The sequence below is a fragment of the Cetorhinus maximus genome, chromosome 9 (genome assembly GCF_964194155.1).
Source record: "Cetorhinus maximus chromosome 9, sCetMax3.hap1.1, whole genome shotgun sequence".
Classification (NCBI taxonomy): domain Eukaryota; kingdom Metazoa; phylum Chordata; class Chondrichthyes; order Lamniformes; family Cetorhinidae; genus Cetorhinus; species Cetorhinus maximus.
This window is the reverse complement of record NC_135887.1, coordinates 951460-970727: the sequence shown is the minus strand read 5'-3', so window position 1 is coordinate 970727 and position 19268 is coordinate 951460. Positions and strand designations below refer to the sequence as shown.

The window sequence follows — 19268 nt, the reverse complement described above, 5'->3', positions numbered from 1 at the left end:
ATACAAAAACCTGGCAAGTGGTATTCCAAAGATATTCATCTTATTTACTATATACAAATAAATTAACTGGGTAAGAATAGATGCACTATAAAAGTGAAGTTATCAACTGGGAAATAAAATGTAGATTCAATGGCAAAATTTAACAAAAAATAGAGACAGAGGGATCTCACCGTGTAGGTACACAAGTGATTGAAGCTGTGAAATTAGATAAAGCCGTTAAAAAACAATTGGAATCCTTGACTTTGTACCTTAGAGGCATAGGAGGTAATGTTGAGCTTGTACAGGGCCTCTATTAGGTTGCAGCTGTGAGTACAATGCAGTTTTGGCCATCTTTCATACGAATGATATAAAAGCAATAGGAAAGGTACAGACTGAAAGGCACAAATTCACCAAGATATTGTCAAAATGTTGTTATGAAGGAGACTAAAGCAGTTAGGACTTATTCAGCAGGACAAAGAAAGTTAGAGGCTGAGCTGACTGAGATCGAGATTGCAAAGCTGATGCTAATTTATGGAGATTCTGTCTGCTGGTCAGTAAAATTGTAACAAGACAGTGAATAGTAAATAAAAAAGTTAAAGGGAATGTTAAAAAAACATACCTGCATAGTTAGAATGTGGAATTCTGTCACACACTGTTGTTGAAACAGAGTGCATAAATCATTTTAAAACAACATTAGATATCTGAACAGTTAGAGGACATGGGGAACATGCAGGAAAGTTTTAGATGGTTCACATGTAGGATGGGCGGAATGATCCTGATTTACTGTTAAACTGTGGTTGTAGTTAGCCACTGTTCAACCTAATAGAAATACTACTGGCAAGCAACTAAATTCACTGCTCACTTAATATCTTGACACAGGATTCAAAACAAAGTCCTTACTGAAGATTCACATCCCGAACCAGAGGCTCGAACTTTGGTCCGCCTGGAATTGCCATGTTGAGAGCTTTGGAAGTAAAAAATGCTTTCAGATCAAACAGATAGAAGTAGTTGTCATCCACTAAGTCAGTTAGCAACTGATTAGCCAGGCGATAAAGTGTAGACATCATCGGTAAAGTAAACTGCCAGCGACGATAAGTAGATCCATTTACATACCTAAATTGGGACAAAATAATTCTCAATTCAAACAATTTCTAAGATAAATGTATAAATCAATATCATAGTGAATCACGATGGTTGCACATTGATAGGTAGCTGAACAGGTTAGCTTAATTATGATTTTCTCATTTCAACAAAGTAGTATTAGTGAAACCAATTCTAATTATAGCACAGAGTAAAAGTAAGCACTCAAAATCAAAGTTACCAATGCTGAGAATTTCATTACCAATAATGAAACATGAAAGGAACATGAAGAGGCCAACTTTGATCACCTGTAACATGTTCTTCTCCTGAAGCCAGTCATTTAATTTGGGATTTGTGTCTACACGTTCCAGCAACATTCTTGAACCGCATTAGTGGTCAATCATCATGTACAAACCAAACAGTTAAATGTTAACATGCTATTAGGCCTTGGAAGCCTCACCAACAAGCCCTCACCTAAAGTGCCCACATGTCTATTTTCTAGCAGTCACTTAATGATGGAAGTAGGACCATAGCTGAACAAAACATTTTTAATCTTATTTTACTTCTATAGGCTACAGACAGAATGGTGCTTTACCACATTTTGTTATGAGCTAGATTTTGCTGTCAGTGGCAAAGCGAAGAAGCTCGCTGCTGACCTCAAAGAAAGCTGCCCATAAGGATCTAGCAAAATCTGTGGTGTGGGCTTCCCCTTTCCCAACGGCAGTTTAAATTTTGCGCCAAGTTAAGGGGATCTTATGACGTGCAGCAGCAGTGATGTCGGCAAGCAGGCAATCATATTGAAGTATTCTCAGAGAGCAAACCAGGAAATAAAAACCACTGATTGTCAACACTATTAATTGAAATCTTCAGGTAACAAATAAAATGATGATTGGATTTAAATAGAGGCTAAAATATCAAAATAAACATTTAAAAAATGTGGAATTTATCCTAATGGAGAAATCTGATATTCCACAAATATGAAATTACCTTTTCAGGGTTAGTGAGGGTACTTAGCAGTAATTATGAAGTTAATACACAATTAAAAACTCAGTGACACTTCATTCAATAAGGTGTAACTTTTTCCAAGTTTTTGTCAATTCACTCATTGCTTAGGGATTAGACTCTGGGGGACCTCAATAGCACATCCTCTGGAGGAGCGTAGAATCACTGACAGTAACTTTGAGATTTCCATGTTATTCCACGCACGTGCAAACTTCTGAAGTTGCTGTTAGTTTCAGTGGCGTAATGACAGTGAACGCTGACAGTTTGGCCATAATCCATCACTAAATCCAGACCTTCAGATCGAGAATTGTGATATGTATATGTCAGTTCTTTCCGCAATTTTGGCCTACTGGCATATTGCTGCACTTGCAATAAATCCATTAAATTGATTTAAATCTGCAAGCAGCAATTAATTTACTGCATCAAATGGTAAGGCTGTCAAACATTATTACTCTTATTAAAAAAGAACATTCTATGAAATACAATTTTTCTTTTCACTTGAGAACTGACCAAACAGCACTTGTGGGATGATGAAAAGTAACAGATACAATCTCAGTTTATCCTCTTGTTTTGAACCCTAATGATGTCACAGGTAATTGCTCATTCACAAGTGAAATCATTTCAATTAATCTAGGTGCATATACCATTTCTAGCAGCAGGGTTTTAATTTGCATTGTTCTACAAACGTACTTGTTAATAATTTAAATCAAACGATTGTTTCAGTTTCATTTAACTACTTTGTCGGGCCTTCAATCTTTCATTACATCAATGTATAATAAGACACAAAGCCTTACTTTGGGTTGTCTTTCAGTGGTTGGTGATCATATAACCACTCAGCCACTGGTCCATCCTCTTCTGAATCAAGTTCCATTTGTATTGCTTCGAGTGGCTCCACGTCAAGTATATTATCTGCATAATCTAGTGGAGGCTCCTCATCGTCGAAAGGAGGAAACCTCATCCTTTTGAAATGTCGTCTATCACGTTTTTCACGTCTCATCATAATCCACATGGTTCTAACGAGAAATTACTCGGTTATTGCATTTCATTACTAAAATGTCCTCTCAATGGCAAAATGCAGCTCCTTATCATATGACAACAGAGCAACATGGTGAAAGATTTTTCCACTGAGATATAAAAATGTTCAATCAGGAAATGTGTTTCTCAGGTTTACTTTTAACTATAAATTCACTACCAGTACAATTGAAAATTATTTTATGAATAAAAAATCCAAGCAGATAGTTTCTGAAAGATGAATGCATAAACTGGAATGAATTATGTTTTGTTGAGAACATATATTGAACAACTTCAACTGAAATAACTGAAATGAGCAAGTCTTATCTTTAAATACAATAACAGGTATTAAGTCCTAATTTTTTGACAAAAATCATGTACCATTAATTATGGAAAACACTGACAGCCACAAAACTGATCAGCCTAATATCGTCAAATTTGATTCCGAGATGATTATGGGCAGAACATCACAAAAATACTTCAAAAATAAGTGCAGATATACTTCTGCTGCAAGCTCGTGAAAAACCCAACAATTTTCTTACCCCCACTGAGATATGTAAACTGGTTCAATAACCCATGGAATCTCATTAACAAATGAGATTGCGCCTGTGATGTGGTACAAAACCGAAACATCCCTGATCTGCTCCCATGGCATAGGCATGTTCTCCAGTAGTTTCAGAACAGCATGTGGCATGTACTTCAAAGCACTGGGGAGGGAGGGGGAAAAAAGACAATTGCAATACATTAGCCTTAGTTAAACAGCCTCACTGTTATGACAAGCTTGATGTTAATTTAACATACTTTAATTGTATATTAGAGAAAAATAATCAATTTTAATTCCTAAGATAAACAATTAGCTTAATAATTTAGATGAGGATCATGTTTTACTATAATTGGCTAGCACACACTGATTCTTTAAATTCAAATACAAAATGACACGCCGCGATTTTGAAAATAGGTACATTTGAAGCTATTAAATAAACTCTCAAATATACTTTAAAATTTCCATTGATAAATAGGATAAGTTCAGTCACAAGTAAGCCTGCAATTTATTTTGGTGAGTTTCCTCAATGTCATCTGTAAAGAAAGCTATTACAACTAACATAAGAACAGTATGCACAAATGTAGCAATTTTGAATTTATTAATTTTCTCTGGATTTGTATACATGCAGCTTAAAAAGACTACAAATCTAACTCCACTCAAGCAGTAGTCTTTAATTCAATTCCTCCTTTCATCCCAACATACTGACTCCATCACTGGCAAGAATTCTAGACAGAGCAAGAGTCAAAATCTAGAGCCAAGGTGTCATTTAAAGATCGGTCAAAATAGTACAGAAATAACCACTGTTAAAATAGGGCTTTAGGTTTGCAATCTTTATAGTAGGCAATTTATGCAATATCCGTATGTTGCTCATGTAATATTCAATTCTGTCAGTCATTCTGGATTTCAAATCTTTACTTTCCCACTACCGCCTGCACTCCCCCACCACCGACCCAATCATACCTCAGAACAGTCTTCTGTACAAACATTTGTACTCACAAAGATGAGCGCTGGAGGTCAAGACAATCCAGTAACCATGCAATCATGCATTAAAACTGGCCCTAAAATTATGCTCTGGGATATCATCGAACTGCTTACTGTTTAAACCAAAAATGGGTTAATGCTTCCTTTAAAATAGTAGAAAGCAGAATTCAAGAACAAAACATTAAACATTGAATCCCAGAGCATAATTTCAAGATCAATGTGAAACTACTATTGTTCTCCATATTGACCAATTTTCTTACCCAAGATAGACTCTCTTGTCGTGCCTGAATTTCCGGTTTGTCATGTCACCATGATCACGAATTATCTTTCGGACATGCTCAGGGGGCATGTCCTCCTTCTGAGCATCCACAAATCCAAATTTTCTCTTCTCAGCATACCGTTTAGCCTGAAGTTGCTGCCATTTCCTGGCTGGAAAAAAAGATTAATAATGAAAAATGAAGAGGTGAGATGACACTAGAAAATTTGTGATTGACCACCATTTTTTAAAGAAGTGTCACAGCTCCTTAGAAAAAAAGTTCCATGACTTAATCAACAGCTAATCAGAAGAAATACTGGAGTATATGCAAAAACCAAAATCTAGAGTGAACAAACCAGACACAAAGAGGTGCCCATTACTTTGGCTTTTTCCCTGCAAACTATCTTACCACTGTCCTGCATTTTTCTCTTCAACTAAGAGGGCAAGCTACTGAATCAGGCATTATGGTTTGTCCTCAGGATACAACATCAAACCTAGCTACAGGCCCCAACTTACAACAGTGCACAAAACACCAAACAAATTTTTAACGAAGGAGTACTTTGTTTCAATTATGGGGGAAAGATTGTACAGGATTAATACATTCATAACTATACTCCTTTCTGCATCATAATCAACCACATTAATTTAGAAATTTCCTACCTTTCTCTTGCAGTTTTTCCTCAGACATGTAATCAGGTACAGGGACTGGAACCGGGTTGGGCCCGGGTGCGGCCCTGTACTGAAACGCTGCCATATTGGTAGATTCTGAGGGAACAAAAACAGATTTAATTTCTTTAATTATCTACAAATCCATGTGAAGAATTATAGTTTGCAGATCGATTAAGCCGTGTTGTTCATTTAGCCAAGATGTTAAGTGAGGTGGCTCCTAATCAAAATTATTTTGCCCATGTGCATTTAACATCCATACACCTGTGTTAAAAGTTTAAAAATAACTTCCGTAAATATGTTAATTGAGGTTGATAACTGGAATAATAAAATGACTATTGCATGAGATCCAATGTGCACAGGTCGCTAGTATAGAGTTAATTTTTACTCATTGTAATGACATACATCCCAAACCAGCGGCAACATGAAGGCGGATGTGAATTAAACTGGTTCTGATTAAATGTCAATGGGTCTTCATATACTGATATCCAGTTCATTTTCACCCAATCCAACATGTATAATCTGCAACTACAGATCTGAGGATCTGGAGAATTTTACATTTTCAGCAAAGAAGTTTCCTCTGATGCGTTAGTTTTTTTCCCAGATAAATACACCAAATGTATTAAAAGTTGTGTCTTGTTATCTTTACTCATGTGAGGATGGGTATGTAGCAGCTTTAATTTTCTTAACACCTATATTTGCAATTGCAAACACTTTAAACACCTGTTTTAAACTCTTCTGATGTTTTGAATGTGCAAATTAAGTTCTGAACAATATTTTAGAAAAAAAGGCAATCAACATTTTTCATGTAACACTCTTACATCCCAGTTGCTACGTCAGGTTCAGTTGCTTGCATTTCTACGTGAACCAAAAGATTATGGATTTGCCCTCAAAAATGAAGGTGAGTTCATAACCCCACCTGACAGTAGTGCAGAAGACTGTGTGCTGCATTGTCCTCTCAATGAGGTATAAAGCTGGAGTAAACATCAAACCCAACACAATTTGAAGAGACAGGTGCAGTTCTTTTGGTGTCCTGGACAACAAGTCTCTCAACCAATGACACCAAAAAGATGAACTGATCATTCATCTGATTGCTATTTGTGTTAACATTTTGGCACAGAATGGCTGATGCATTTGTTTACATAACACATGCAATACAAGTATTGTGTTTTTATATATTACAATTATTGTACAGTGATATCTGAAACTAATAAATACCAACTAAATTATTTTACCCAGCACCCCCAAAAGCAATAATGGTGTTTGAGACAAAACCCAAGTTACGTTTACTGAAATGTTAATTGTTTCTTTCTCCACAGATGCAGCCTGGCCTGCTGAGTATTTCCAGCATTTTCTGTTGTTTCAGATCTCTAGCATCGACAGTATTTTGTTTTTGTTAACTTTCCCCAAGGAAAAAAAAGCTTTTATATAGTAATTTTCCACCAAATACAGCATTTGTACCAAACATCCCATTCTGTTACCTTTACACAGTTGCAAGCATATGAATGACCAGACTGATTTAAACATACATAAACTCCCTAAGGACCCAGCACAAAATGGGCTGAAAATTTACAAATTTTCAGTATGCTTGAGGCAGTGGGGCAACAATTTACTTGTGCACTGCTATTCTATACCTCCCTAACTTTTAGAAGATATAGGGAGGTTTCAGGAAGACTTTCCAGCTTTATCGGGGAAAAGTTTTACGATATAAAGACTTAGATCAATTTTCTTCTATTTACGAAAATAAATATAAAACTTTAAAATAAACATAACCTACTCAAAATGTTATTAAATCATAGAATGACACAGCACAGGAGGCTATATAGCCCACCTGCCTTTGCCAGCTCTTTGAAAGCGCTACCAATGAGTTCTGACAAAAACTCTTCAACCTGAAACATAACCTGATTCTCTAGTTACAGATGCTGCTTGACCTATTTTTCTACTTTTGTTTCAGGTTTCCAGCATCCGCTGTATTTTGCTTCACTAACAAATAGACCCCGCTCCCTCGCTGGCCCCCATAGCTCTGCATCTTGTTTTCTCCTTTTTTAAGTAAGACGTGCAATTCCCCTTTGAGAGTTAGGACCCAATCTGCTCCTGCCACCCAATCTGCTCCTGCCACCCAATCTGCTCCTGCCACCCAATCTGCTCCTGCCACCCAATCTGCTCCTGCCACCCAATCTGCTCCTGCCACCCAATCCGCTCCTGCCACCCTTTCTGCTCCTGCCACCCTTTCGGGCAATGCATTGTAGACGATGCTACATTGACTCTGATTTATATTTGGGGATATGTGCCAGTATTAACGGTGTTTAATGGTGACTCCTGGGGTAGATCATGTCAGTCTCTATCCTATGGCGGGGGGGGGTACAGGAATAAGGGGAAAAAGGGGGATTAAACACTAAACAGCTGCGCTTCTGCCCACAGCCCCCCAGCCCGGCATGAGCTGCTCGAGGCGAGGCCCTTCCTGCCGGAACCCCCCCTCTCCCTCTCCCCGCCTCAGCACAGACCCGCTAGGCCGCAGCCCAGCCCAGGCCGAGCCACGGGTGGCAGCAGCACCCGCCCGCCATTCACTTCCAAGCCAGAACCCACCCCCGCGTACCCGGCTCACAGAATTAACCCCGATCCGCCCGCTCGTCCCCCTCGTGCCGGGCGGTGAAGGCCGAGAGAAAACGCTTCTATTCCCTCATCGCCGACCAGGCCTCAGGCGCCACCAACTCCACCAGCGAGCGAGGCACCGACGCACGGCTACCCGGAAACCGGGGGGCGGCACTTCCGCTGCCCAAGCGGACCTCCCATTGGCCCGGTGTTTCCGATTGACAGCCGTCCCACCCATTCAGAACACAGCCATCCCCAGTGGCTCCAGGTAAACCCCTGGTCAGGAAAAACAGGTCACCTTTAGAAAGAGTGAAATGTTCCAAAAAGTGAAGTGGACGTTAGAGCTGCCAGGGCCTGAAAGTGAAGAGGAGAAGCTAACGCTTCACAGTTAGAGATACTTTGCCAACCTTTGGCCATGAGCAATTAAGCTAAATTTCATGCATTGTGTGTGCACAGCAAAGGCAATATTTGGCACCTTAACATTAAAAAACGCCTCAAAATGCGTCACATGAGTGCACTGAATCGAAGAAGGAGATGTTAGCGGGGTTGGCCATAAGCTTGATCAAGGAGGTGGGTCTTAAATATGGGGTCTTGAAGGAGGAGAGGCGAATTGGTACAAGGAGGGACTCCCAGAGTGCAGCAAACAGCTGGATGGCTGAATGCACAGCTGCCATTGTTAGGGCCAGGAGTGGTATATGTCCAGAATCAAAGGAACAATGAGCTCCAGGGATGTTTTAGGGCTGGAGGAGGTTACAGAGATCGAGATGGGCAAGGCAAGGAAGGGATGAGAAATTTAGATGCATTGCAGGACCTCTGTATGATTGGTGAAGAGAAACAGTGTTCTAGATGAGATGAAGTGAGGCTGGTCAGGAGAACAATAACAACAATTTGCATTGTGTATTTATCTTAGGAAGATGTCTCAAGGTGCTGCACAGGAGCTTAATTTAAAATTTACACTGGAACGAGTACGAGGGAAGCATTAGAATTCATGACAAAAAGCTTGGTTAAAGAGTTAGATTTTAAGAAGGGTCTTAAAAGAGGAGAGAGGTGGAGTGGTGGAAATGCAGGGAAGGAGGGAAAGTTCAAGTTTGTGGTGGACGGACGATGGTAGACCAGCCAAGTGACCAGTGAAGAGGGCAAGAGGGCATACCAGGAGCAGCATCAGGCACATCTAAAAATGGGGCAGGAAGGCGTTGCAATGGAATGGGGGGATGATGGACACACGGGGGTGGGGTGGGGTGGGGGGGTGCGGTGCAAAAGGGCAGTAAGCCATTGCAAGGAGATAGAGGTGGTGGGGGGGGAATGATGGCAGGCAGTGGGGACACTGATGAGTGGGAAGCTGGAAGCCGACAAGGGAAACTGAAACACTGACCCAAAAGGGGGTAGGTGGGATACCACATGTATGAATGGGAGGGGGGCAGGCAGACTCCGGAATAGGGAGTGTTGTGTTAGTGTGGCACAAGAGGGATTGGTTGCACAGAGACTCATGAAAGAGGGTGGGCTTGGAGGGAGTGGGAATGGAGACAATGTAATGATCAGTCATGAGGGCAATGGGGGACTCATTGAAAGACCTCAGTTTGGGGCTCACAGTCAAGAGTGAGAGAGTAGAGACAGTTCTTGGGCTCAGTGGACCTCAAAATCAGGAGTGAGAGAGAATGGACAGTCCGGAGCATGCAGCGGGCCATGCTAAAGGACTATGCTTTGCCTGCATGTTGTACTCCCTCTCCAGGGAGAGAAAGGGGTGTGTGCTCATATGTGATAATGCACAGCTTGCTGTGCAGGGCTTTTTCACTGTTGGTGTCCATTGGCTTGGTTGGCTATGTTCTAGTCTGTAGATGGGATGCTAGTGGTTCTGGGAGGTATCTGCAGTCTGTTTTTGGGTGAAAATGTAATAAAGGGGGGTTATTGGAAGCTCTCTTGGTGGGGCAAGGTCTCCTCTGAAGGTGCCCATGCACACAGCTCTAGATGGGGAGGGAAGTGGCCCATATGCGGCATAGGCATGACAACAGTGATGAGTTCAGGGGGGAGGGTTGGAATGTTGACCAGAACAACAATGGGATCCAGCATTACTGGGGGAGGCTGTAGAATAACAGGAGGGAGCTCTACCTGCACATCATGGTGTTCCAGGTAAATTGGGGGGACCTGCACAATGGCAGGAGCAACATCGAAGCTGATCTCAAAATAATAGTGAAGAACCACCATCTTGCACACACGAAGTAATGGCATAGTTTAAAATTGAAAGTAGCAAGCGAATCTGCACGGGAGGGGGCAGAGACAGTGTGGGAGGAGCACAGTGCTGGACTAAGGGGTTCTTTCTGGGGGACCCTCTAACTTGTTGGAGCCATAAGATTGAAATCGAATCAGAGCTGAAAGAAAGTTGGAAGACTTCCTTGAGAAGGTTGCCATTGGAACCCATACCTTTTGCCGCATTGTAACAAGGAAATGCAGGAGTCATTGACCTCACATAATAGTTACTCTATTTCTGCATTAACACACAGGAATATGAAATTTGAGAATGCAGGCAACCATTAAAGAGGCTCAGCTGCTGCACCTATGGCATCCCATCAATGAAAGGCTTTCATGTGATTTCCACAATTGCCATTCATAATGGGCCAAACGGCATCCAGTCATTAATCGTGAGCATCTTGTTAGTCAGTATGCCACATCTGAGATTGGAGCAATGAGTTAGGTCAGGTTGCTCATGTCATTCAAACTTTCTCCAACCTTTGTGGGATTGAGATGTAAAGGCTCAGGGGTGACATCTTGGTCACCTCGATGTGTCTGATAGCGCCTCAGATACAAGACTGCATCAGCCACAATGCTAGTAGGGCAGAAGGCACTTGAGACCATTATAGTGGCTTTTGGTTCAACTTTGTGAGCTTCACTGTTTTTACCTGTTATTCATTAATGTCTTGAATCTATCATTTCACAGAGAGAAGGACAAAACAATAATGGAGCCTGGCCTCAATTCGATGCTGCCTTGAGGGTTCTCATAGAATGCAGGAGGAGAAGAAGGGACAGGCTCCACCCAAGTTAAATGGGAATGTGGAAATCGAAACACAAGAAGGTCAGCAATGATCTTATTGAGCTGCGGAGCAGGCTTGAGGGGCCGAATGGTCTACTCCTATTCCTATTTCTTATGTTCTTATTTGAGGTCTACACTTGATGAAGATAGCCAGGCTGCTAGATTCAATGGGTTTGCAGCTATCTCAGGCTTCCCTAGAGTGCAGGGTGCAATTGACTGCACCTATATGGCTTTGAGGGCTTCATGGCGGTAAACCCTAATGCTTATCAACCGTAAAGGGTTTCATTAAATCTATGTTCAACTGGTCCGTGATTATTGGAAGCACATAATGCCATAATGCATGTGTGTGCCAGGTCCCCTGGGAGTCCCCATGACTCATACATCCTGACTCACTCCCAGGCGCCTAACATCTTCAAAGGGACTGAGCGTCTACAGGGATGGCTGCTTGGGGATAAGGGGCACCTGCTCAAATGGTGGCTCATGACACCCATATGTCGGCCTCAGGGTGCCTTGGAGGAGAAGTACTAAGCAGTTCATAACTCCACATGGTCCATAATCGAGCAGACCATTGGCATCCTCAAGATCCCCTTCAGATATTTAGACCGCTCAGGTGGGGCTCTGCAGTACCTTCACAACCTGGTGCTCCAATCTGGCACTCCCTTGCCAGAGGGAGAAATGGTGGCAGATGAGAGTTCCGGGGAGGATGAAGAGCAGGATGGCCAGGAACCTGAAGAGGGAGATGAGGATTCCGCAGGATGTTGCCATCAAGGAAGCACGACATGCAAGCAGTGCCCATGCCACTTTAATTGCCACCAGATTTCAGGAGGAGTAAAGTGAGGGCAACAGGGGATGGCCAAATTCCTCCTGTCCCTTAATGCCATTCATGGCATTGAATGGGATGTCCAACCAATCACATCAAGAGTAAGTTAAGCATTCAGACTTGCACCTGCATGCCTTATGATTCACTAGGCCGTGATCTCTAAGAAGGTGCACAGTGCACTCTATATGCGTTTGCTCTGGGAAGTGAAAGTCGACACAACAGCGAGAATGTTGCTTCAACTAACTTAATGCGGCCGTCGCCACATTTATGAGAAACTACAGCCGCCAGTGAGATGAGGACATGGTTGGGGAAATCATACTCCCGTCCAGGTCTTGTCCTTTGGCACTACCACTGAGGAGACACAGCTGCCACTAATCCACTGCTGAGCTGCCCTCAAACAATGGTGTGTCATGAGCAAAAAGGGTTATAAACGCATTTAGCATACACTTCCAATAAAGATTTTAACACAGCTCCCTGACATCACACGAGGGTCCGGAAACTATCTTCAGTGAGGTTGACATCACCTGAATGTGAATCTCAGTAAAGGGAGCCGATCACTCAGTGGGAGGATGGTGAACCTCGCAATAAGAGGATACATATGTAAATAATGACAATACCTTCAGTTGACCAAGGCATTCATGTTAACATCAAATGTATGGACAGAAGTGCAATATTTATACAGTGGTTGCACACCTGTGACCCAAAAGTGAGTTCAATATTTCTTAATTTTCCTAACCCTACCACTCGGCCAGGGTGCAGCCCAACATCTGCAGCCGAGGTGGAGGCAGCCCGCTGACTGCCATGCCCTTGGCGATGTCCTGTAGTGGCCTGAGGTCTTGAGAACCCTGGCCTGATAAGGATCTCCTGCTCAGGGGCAGATGCACCCTCCTAGGCCTGAGCAGCTGGGGTGCGTGGGATTACAGGCAGGGGGAACTCTGAGTGGCTGGAGGCCCTTGGAGTGTCCTACGTGGAGGCCCCTCGGGTGTCCGGCTGACGCTTACTCCCCCGTAGGTGCCCGAGGGCCCCTCCCTGACTCCTTGAGGAGAAGGGCAGCTGGAGGGAGGTCAAGGTGCCCTGTCCCCCTCTCGCCTAGTGACTGATGGTTCCCACCAGTGTGTGTGACCATTGAGGATACCATCCATCGTGTTGTGTGGCAGTACCACCGTGCAAAATGGGGTAGATTCTGAACAGATCTAGCAACTCAAGACTGGGCATCCATTGAGGCACTGTGGGCCATCAGCAGCAGCAGAATTGTACTTGAGCACAATCTGTAACCTCATGGCCTGGCATATCCCCCACTCTACCATTACCATCAAGCCAGGGGATCAACCTTAGTTCAATGAAGAGTGCAGGAGGGCATGCCAGGAGCAGCACCAGGCATACCTAAAAATGAGGTGTCAACCTGGTGAAGCTATAACACAGGGCTACATACATGCCAAACAGCATAAGCAACAAGTGATAGACAGATCTAAGCGATCCCACAACCAATGGATCAGATCCAAGCTCTGCAGTCCAGCCACATCCAGTCGTGAATGGTAATGGACAATTAAGCAACTCACTGGGGGAGGAGGCTTCATAAATATTCCCATCCTCAGTGATGGGGGAAGCCCAGCATCAGTGCAAAAGATAAGGCTGAAGCATTTGCTACAATCTTCAGCTAGAAGTGCCAAGTGGATGATCCATCTCGGCCTCCTCCAGAGGTCCCCAGCATCACAGATTCCAATGTTCAGCCAATTTGATTCACTCCACGTGATATCAAGAAATGCCTGAAGGCACTGGATAGTGTAAAGACTATGGGCCCTGACAATATTCCAGCAATAGTACTGAAGACTTGTGCTCCAGAACTTGCCGCTCCCCTAGCCAAACTGTTCCGGTACAGCTCAACACTGGCATCTACCTGGCTATGTGGAAAATCTCCCATATATTTCCTGTACACAAAAAGCAGGACAAATCCAACCTGGCCAATTATCGCCCCATCAGTCTACCCTCCATCATCAGCAAATTGATGAAAGGGGTCATCAACAGTGATATCAAGCGGTACTTGCTTAGCAATAACCTGCTCACTGATGCCCAGTTTGGGTTCCGCCAGGGCCACTCAGCTCCTGGTCTCAATACAGCCTTGGTTCAAACATAAACAAAAGAGCTGAACACCCGAGGTGGGGTGAGATTGACTGCCCTTGACATCAAGGCCGCATTTGACCAAGTGTGGCATCAAGGTGCCCTAGCAAAACTGGAGTCAATGGGAATCAGGGGGAAAACTCTCCACTGGTTGGAGTCATACCTAGCACAAAGGAAGCTGGTTTTGGTTGTTGGAGGCCAGTCATCTCAGTTCCAGGACATCACTGCAATATCCAGGCTTCAGATGACAAGTGGCAAGTAACAATCGTGCCACACAAATGCCAGGCAATGACCATTTCCAGCAAGAGAGAATCTAACCAGTGCCCCTTGACGTTCAATGGCATTAGCATCACTGAAACTCCACTATCAACATCCTGGGGATTACCATTGACCATAAACTGAACTGGACCAGTCATATAAATATTACGGCTACAAGAGCAGGTCAGAGGCTAGGAATCCTGCGATGAGTAACTCACCTCCTGACTCCCCAAAGCATGCCCACCATCTACAAGGTACAAGTTAGGTGTGTGATGGAATACTCCCCACTTACCTGGATAAGTCTTGTTCCCACTACACTCAAGAAGCTTGACACCCTCCAGGACAAAGCAGCCCCCTTGATTGGCGCCACATCCACAGACATTCATTCCCTCTACCACCAATGCACAGTAGCAGCAGTGTGTACCATCTACAAGATGCACTGCAGGAATTCACCAAGGCTCCTTAGACAGCACCTTCCAAACCCACGACCACTACCATCTAGAAGGACAAGGGCAGCAAATAGATGGGAACACCACCACTTGGGAGTTCTCCTCCAAGTCAATCACCATCGCTCTTCCTTCACTGTCGCTGGGTCAAAATCCTGGAACTCTCTTCCTAACGGCACCGAGGGTGTACCTACACCACACGGGCTGCAGCAGTTCAAGAAGCCAGCTCACCACCACCTTCTCAAGGGCAACTACACATGGGCAATAAATGCCGGACTAACCAGCGATGCCCACATCCCATGAATGAATAAAAAAAGTAAAAAACATTTAAATAAATAATTGGAATGATATGATCTCTTTATCAAAATTTACAGCTCTCATTTCCATTATTTTCATCTTATTTTTTAGTAATTAAATATAATGCAGACATGAACTCATTGAATCAAGGAATTTACATTAAAATGATGCACTGTGATCATGTACTTATGTATAAACATGTTATTAATGTTGCCTGAAACCACTGCCGAGCCGAAACTAAGATGTTCAGTCTGCCTTGTTACTCGATAACAGGAGTCATATTGTTAGAAGAAACAGATACCCCATCAGTTTATTAAAAATTAAATTTACAGATTTATTTGAACTATCAGGAGAATGCAATCTATTAAATGGGTAGTCCTGTGTAGTATTGCTTTAACATTTAAATGATGGTACTTTGATGTGGTGCTCACGCCCAGAAAGCGACTTTTTTGTTTAGAAGGTACCAGCTGATCTCCTGTTGTATTACCTATGGTGAAAATTTGTTATGTTTAACTGCTCATCTGGCCAATTCCCTCTCCTCTCACACATGGAGCAGACCTCTCTTCAGCATGCAGCAGTTCCTGAGCTCAGATCTTCAAACAACAGCAACTGCCGCAAGCCTTCATGTCAAAGGACCCATTGTGATGAGGCACTTCTGGGCATAAATTGCTAAAGGGTCTGAGTTAAGACTCTTTTTGAAGGGACCATTAAGACAGATTTACAAAGTGCTTCCAACTAAATACGCATGTTACAAACGCCCTCCGGAGAGGAAGGCTCAGCTTTTCCAGCATGTATCATCTCATAGCAACAGAGGAAATTGATCCCAGTTAACTGAAAATCCTGTTGAATATCTTGTGACAATCTAAATAACAGGTGTTATTGAAGAGCTTGCAAGACCTTAGTTACTGCTAAATGGGGAATAGTTGTTCATGTACTCACGCTACTGTAACTCAAATACATTTCTTGCAAGGTGATGGCTCGCCACCCTTTGAAAGAGAATATAAAGAGCAGACACAGGTGGAAGTGAAAGCAGGGAAAAAACATGAAGCGGCAGAAGTAAAAGAAAATTATGAAAAATGGAATATGCTCACTGAAGATGTCAAAGCTCTACTAGACATTCGTCCAAGAGAAAGTAATATGGAGGGACTACTGAATCATGTGAATGAAATGTTTAAAACGGAAGACAACCTGGCATCGGTAATCAGATTTATGTACTATACATATTGCACAGTGCCAACACTCTGATCAGCACAGGTCTGCTGCTTTTGTCAATTCACTTGGAATTTGTTCCCAGAAGATTTAAATAAAAATTCTATTAGAAGCTCGTTATTTTAATTACATTGTACGATTTCAATGAGAAAAAAGTAATTTGTAAAATGCCTAATTTTGTTGCTTGCCATAGCAACGTTAAATGGGCAACACCTTCCAGATTCCTTAGTATCTACCAAACTATAAGGAGACTGGACGGCAGTGTTTGCTTTGATCTCATTTTGTATTACCAGCATGTATTTAACACTTAAAACAGAACATCCTTAATAATAGCTCTAGAAAGTGAAATGCAATTATATATTAATGTTCGAGCTTACGGAAATTCTGATGGAGAAGGTGCTACTTTTATAATATGGTACCTAAGTAGCATCTCTGAATTTCATAGCCTTGTGATAGAATACTTTTATGCCTTTAATCTAAATAGATAATTAAACAAGCATTTATCTAACATTTCAGGCCACACTTTATCTGTGTACTTGTATTTATGGAAAATAGTACAGGAAGTACTAAAATTAGGCTGTTACATATTAACCAGTTTGATATTTTTTAATTTTGGAAGTTTTTTTAGCTTGTGAAAATGCTGCTTTATAACCCTTTTCTGTTAGATCAGTAGAGATTTTGATTGTTGCTTGGTAGCTTAAGCAACTGAATTGGAATGGAAATCTTGCAAATAATTAAAAGAAGCCAAAGCTGATTTAACAAAAAAAATAGATGCAACTAATGGCCTTTTTAGATTCTGCTCAATTAAATGGTTTATGTAATTAGGTGGGGAGAACTGACCCAATGTATAATTTAATCTTTCACCAGTCACACTGCAATTTACAAATAAGTGTCATTTCATGTATATTTGTACTTTTAATATGCTGGATATCAGTATTCATTTTGGATCAATACTTCAGCTAAATGCATTTTTATGAGATTTTTCTCCCTGAGCTGAAGCTGAAGAGAGCAGTTGGACCGTCTACTCCTGTGTCTTACTCTAAAACTGTCACTGACACATACAGTTGTCAAACAGCAGGTACTATATTGTTACTAATGCAAAATAACCTTGTGCTGAATTCATATTATGAGTTTACTGTCACTATGAGTGGTCTTAACTTTACAGGATGCTAAACTTGTGTGAAATTTGGGTGTTATGACCTGAACTGATTCTGAATTCAAGAAATATTACTCTTTGCACTAACCTTACAGTCATAGGGGGTATGCACCCTTAAAATGCTGATTGCTTTTGAGTTGGAGCCTGAAGCCGACAAGCGTATTTCAATGTGCAAAATTCCTTGGAACTGTTAAATTTCAAATGACTCAACAGCTCTTCTTACTTAATAATTAGACTTTGTGTTTGGCTTTCCTACTGCACTAATACAGTGTGCATTATATTCTATAATTTTCTTCTTGTTAAACAGCACAACATTCAAATTACCATAAAAAATGGCTTGGAAATTTGTAAGTAATTTATTAAAAGTTCAGTGTCTTGCATGCAGGCATCACATTGTTTTGTATTTGTAGTGAAGTCTGAAATATTGGCTAGACTTTTCCAGGCCCTTTGGGGATGGGCTGGGAGGTGTAATAGCTGGTAAAATGGTGCAGGATGGTGTGGGGCTAAATGCCCAATGTCTTTTTGCCACCATATCATTTTGCCAGCAACGGGAAAGTTGATGGCTTGGAAACCCACCAGGAGGGCAGTTGGACCATGTGAATCGCCAATTAAGGGCCACTTCCCTCTTCCACGGGCAATTTACTGGCGTCAGCGGGACCCGCCACATGGGGAGACCACCAGACGAGAACTAATGCCCTCCCAGCATATACCAGGGATGGGCCTTCTTTTATGGGCACGCCATGGCCCACAGAGGGACCCACTTGGCAGCAGAGGTCACCCGCGCAGCAACAGCTTGCTGACTGTCAGCAATGCCCCAACCAATTCCTGGGGCCTACCTATCTGGCATCTGTACCCCCAAACCGCACTTAACCCGTTTACAAGGGTGCCTGGCCATTCAGACACCCTGGCCCTGGAGTTGCAACCTCACCAATGGCCAGTGCTGGCAGTGACATAGCTGAGGCTGCTGAACTGCTGGCCCTTTGATTGGGGTGGCAGCTCTTGGGAGTGGGCTACTATTCTTAATTGGACGGTGCCATAATGGTGCCCTTTTAATTGGCTACTGCTGGCATGGTTGCACCACTGACCACAGTGGGGCCACCTCCCACTTTTGGCCCCAGCGTCAAGGCTATCCCATTAACCGCAAAATCCAGCCCTTGATTCTAAGCTTCAACCTTAATCAGACAAACACATTTTAAGTTGCAAAATTCCCCTACCAGTATCTGACCCGAGCCTTGATCTTGTTAATCATATTTTAAAAAGTAGGAAGTGAATTTGACTTGCAATTGATCAAAGCATTGATTCAAAAAGTACAGAGTGCTCACAAATTGTATTGTTAAAATGGTACATACCTTTATATTAACAGAATAATGGATGGTATATTAATGGTATTATAGCAGGAGTTGCACTACAGTATCTCACTTATTTGTATAAGTAATATAATTAAAAGAAAAGAAAGTAAATCAATAATAAAAACAGAAAGGGCTAGAAAAACTCAACAGGTCTGGCAGCATCTGTGGAGAGAGAAACATAGTTAACACATTTCAAGTCTAATATGACCCTTCTTTGGAACTGAAGAGAGGTAGAAATGAGATAGGTTTTATGCTTTTGAAAAAGAAGGGTGGGGGTGGAGGGTTGATGGGGGGTGGGGGATGGTCAGATAGAATAAACAAAATGTCAGGGATAGGTTAGAGGGCAGGAGAAATTAAATGAAAAAGATGTCATGGAGCAAAAGGGAAAGGGAGTGGTAATATTTGTAGTATGGAAACAAAGCTTTGGTCCAGAGCAAATGTTAATGGCAGAATAAAGGACAGAGTGAAAGCAAAAACAT

The 19268-nt window shown here is 42.3% G+C and overlaps 1 protein-coding gene across 2 annotated transcripts in view; it reads right to left on the bottom strand.

Annotated features, from left to right (window-relative positions):
• Positions 1–8268, bottom strand: part of prpf8 (pre-mRNA processing factor 8) — a 43711-nt gene extending 35443 nt beyond the window's left edge. Inside the window, exons 1-6 of one of the 2 annotated variants that reach the window (XM_078547932.1) lie at positions 8116–8268; positions 5514–5618; positions 4858–5026; positions 3615–3779; positions 2856–3074; positions 880–1092 (exon numbers count right to left, since the gene is read on the bottom strand). In XM_078547932.1, coding sequence (XP_078404058.1) covers positions 880–1092; positions 2856–3074; positions 3615–3779; positions 4858–5026; positions 5514–5607 — 860 coding nt within the window. In that variant the 5' untranslated portion in view covers positions 5608–5618; positions 8116–8268. The remainder of the gene's footprint in view (positions 1–879; positions 1093–2855; positions 3075–3614; positions 3780–4857; positions 5027–5513; positions 5619–8115) is intronic. The other variant, XM_078547933.1, reaches the window with a different exon arrangement.
• Positions 8269–19268: the final 11000 nt, after the last annotated feature.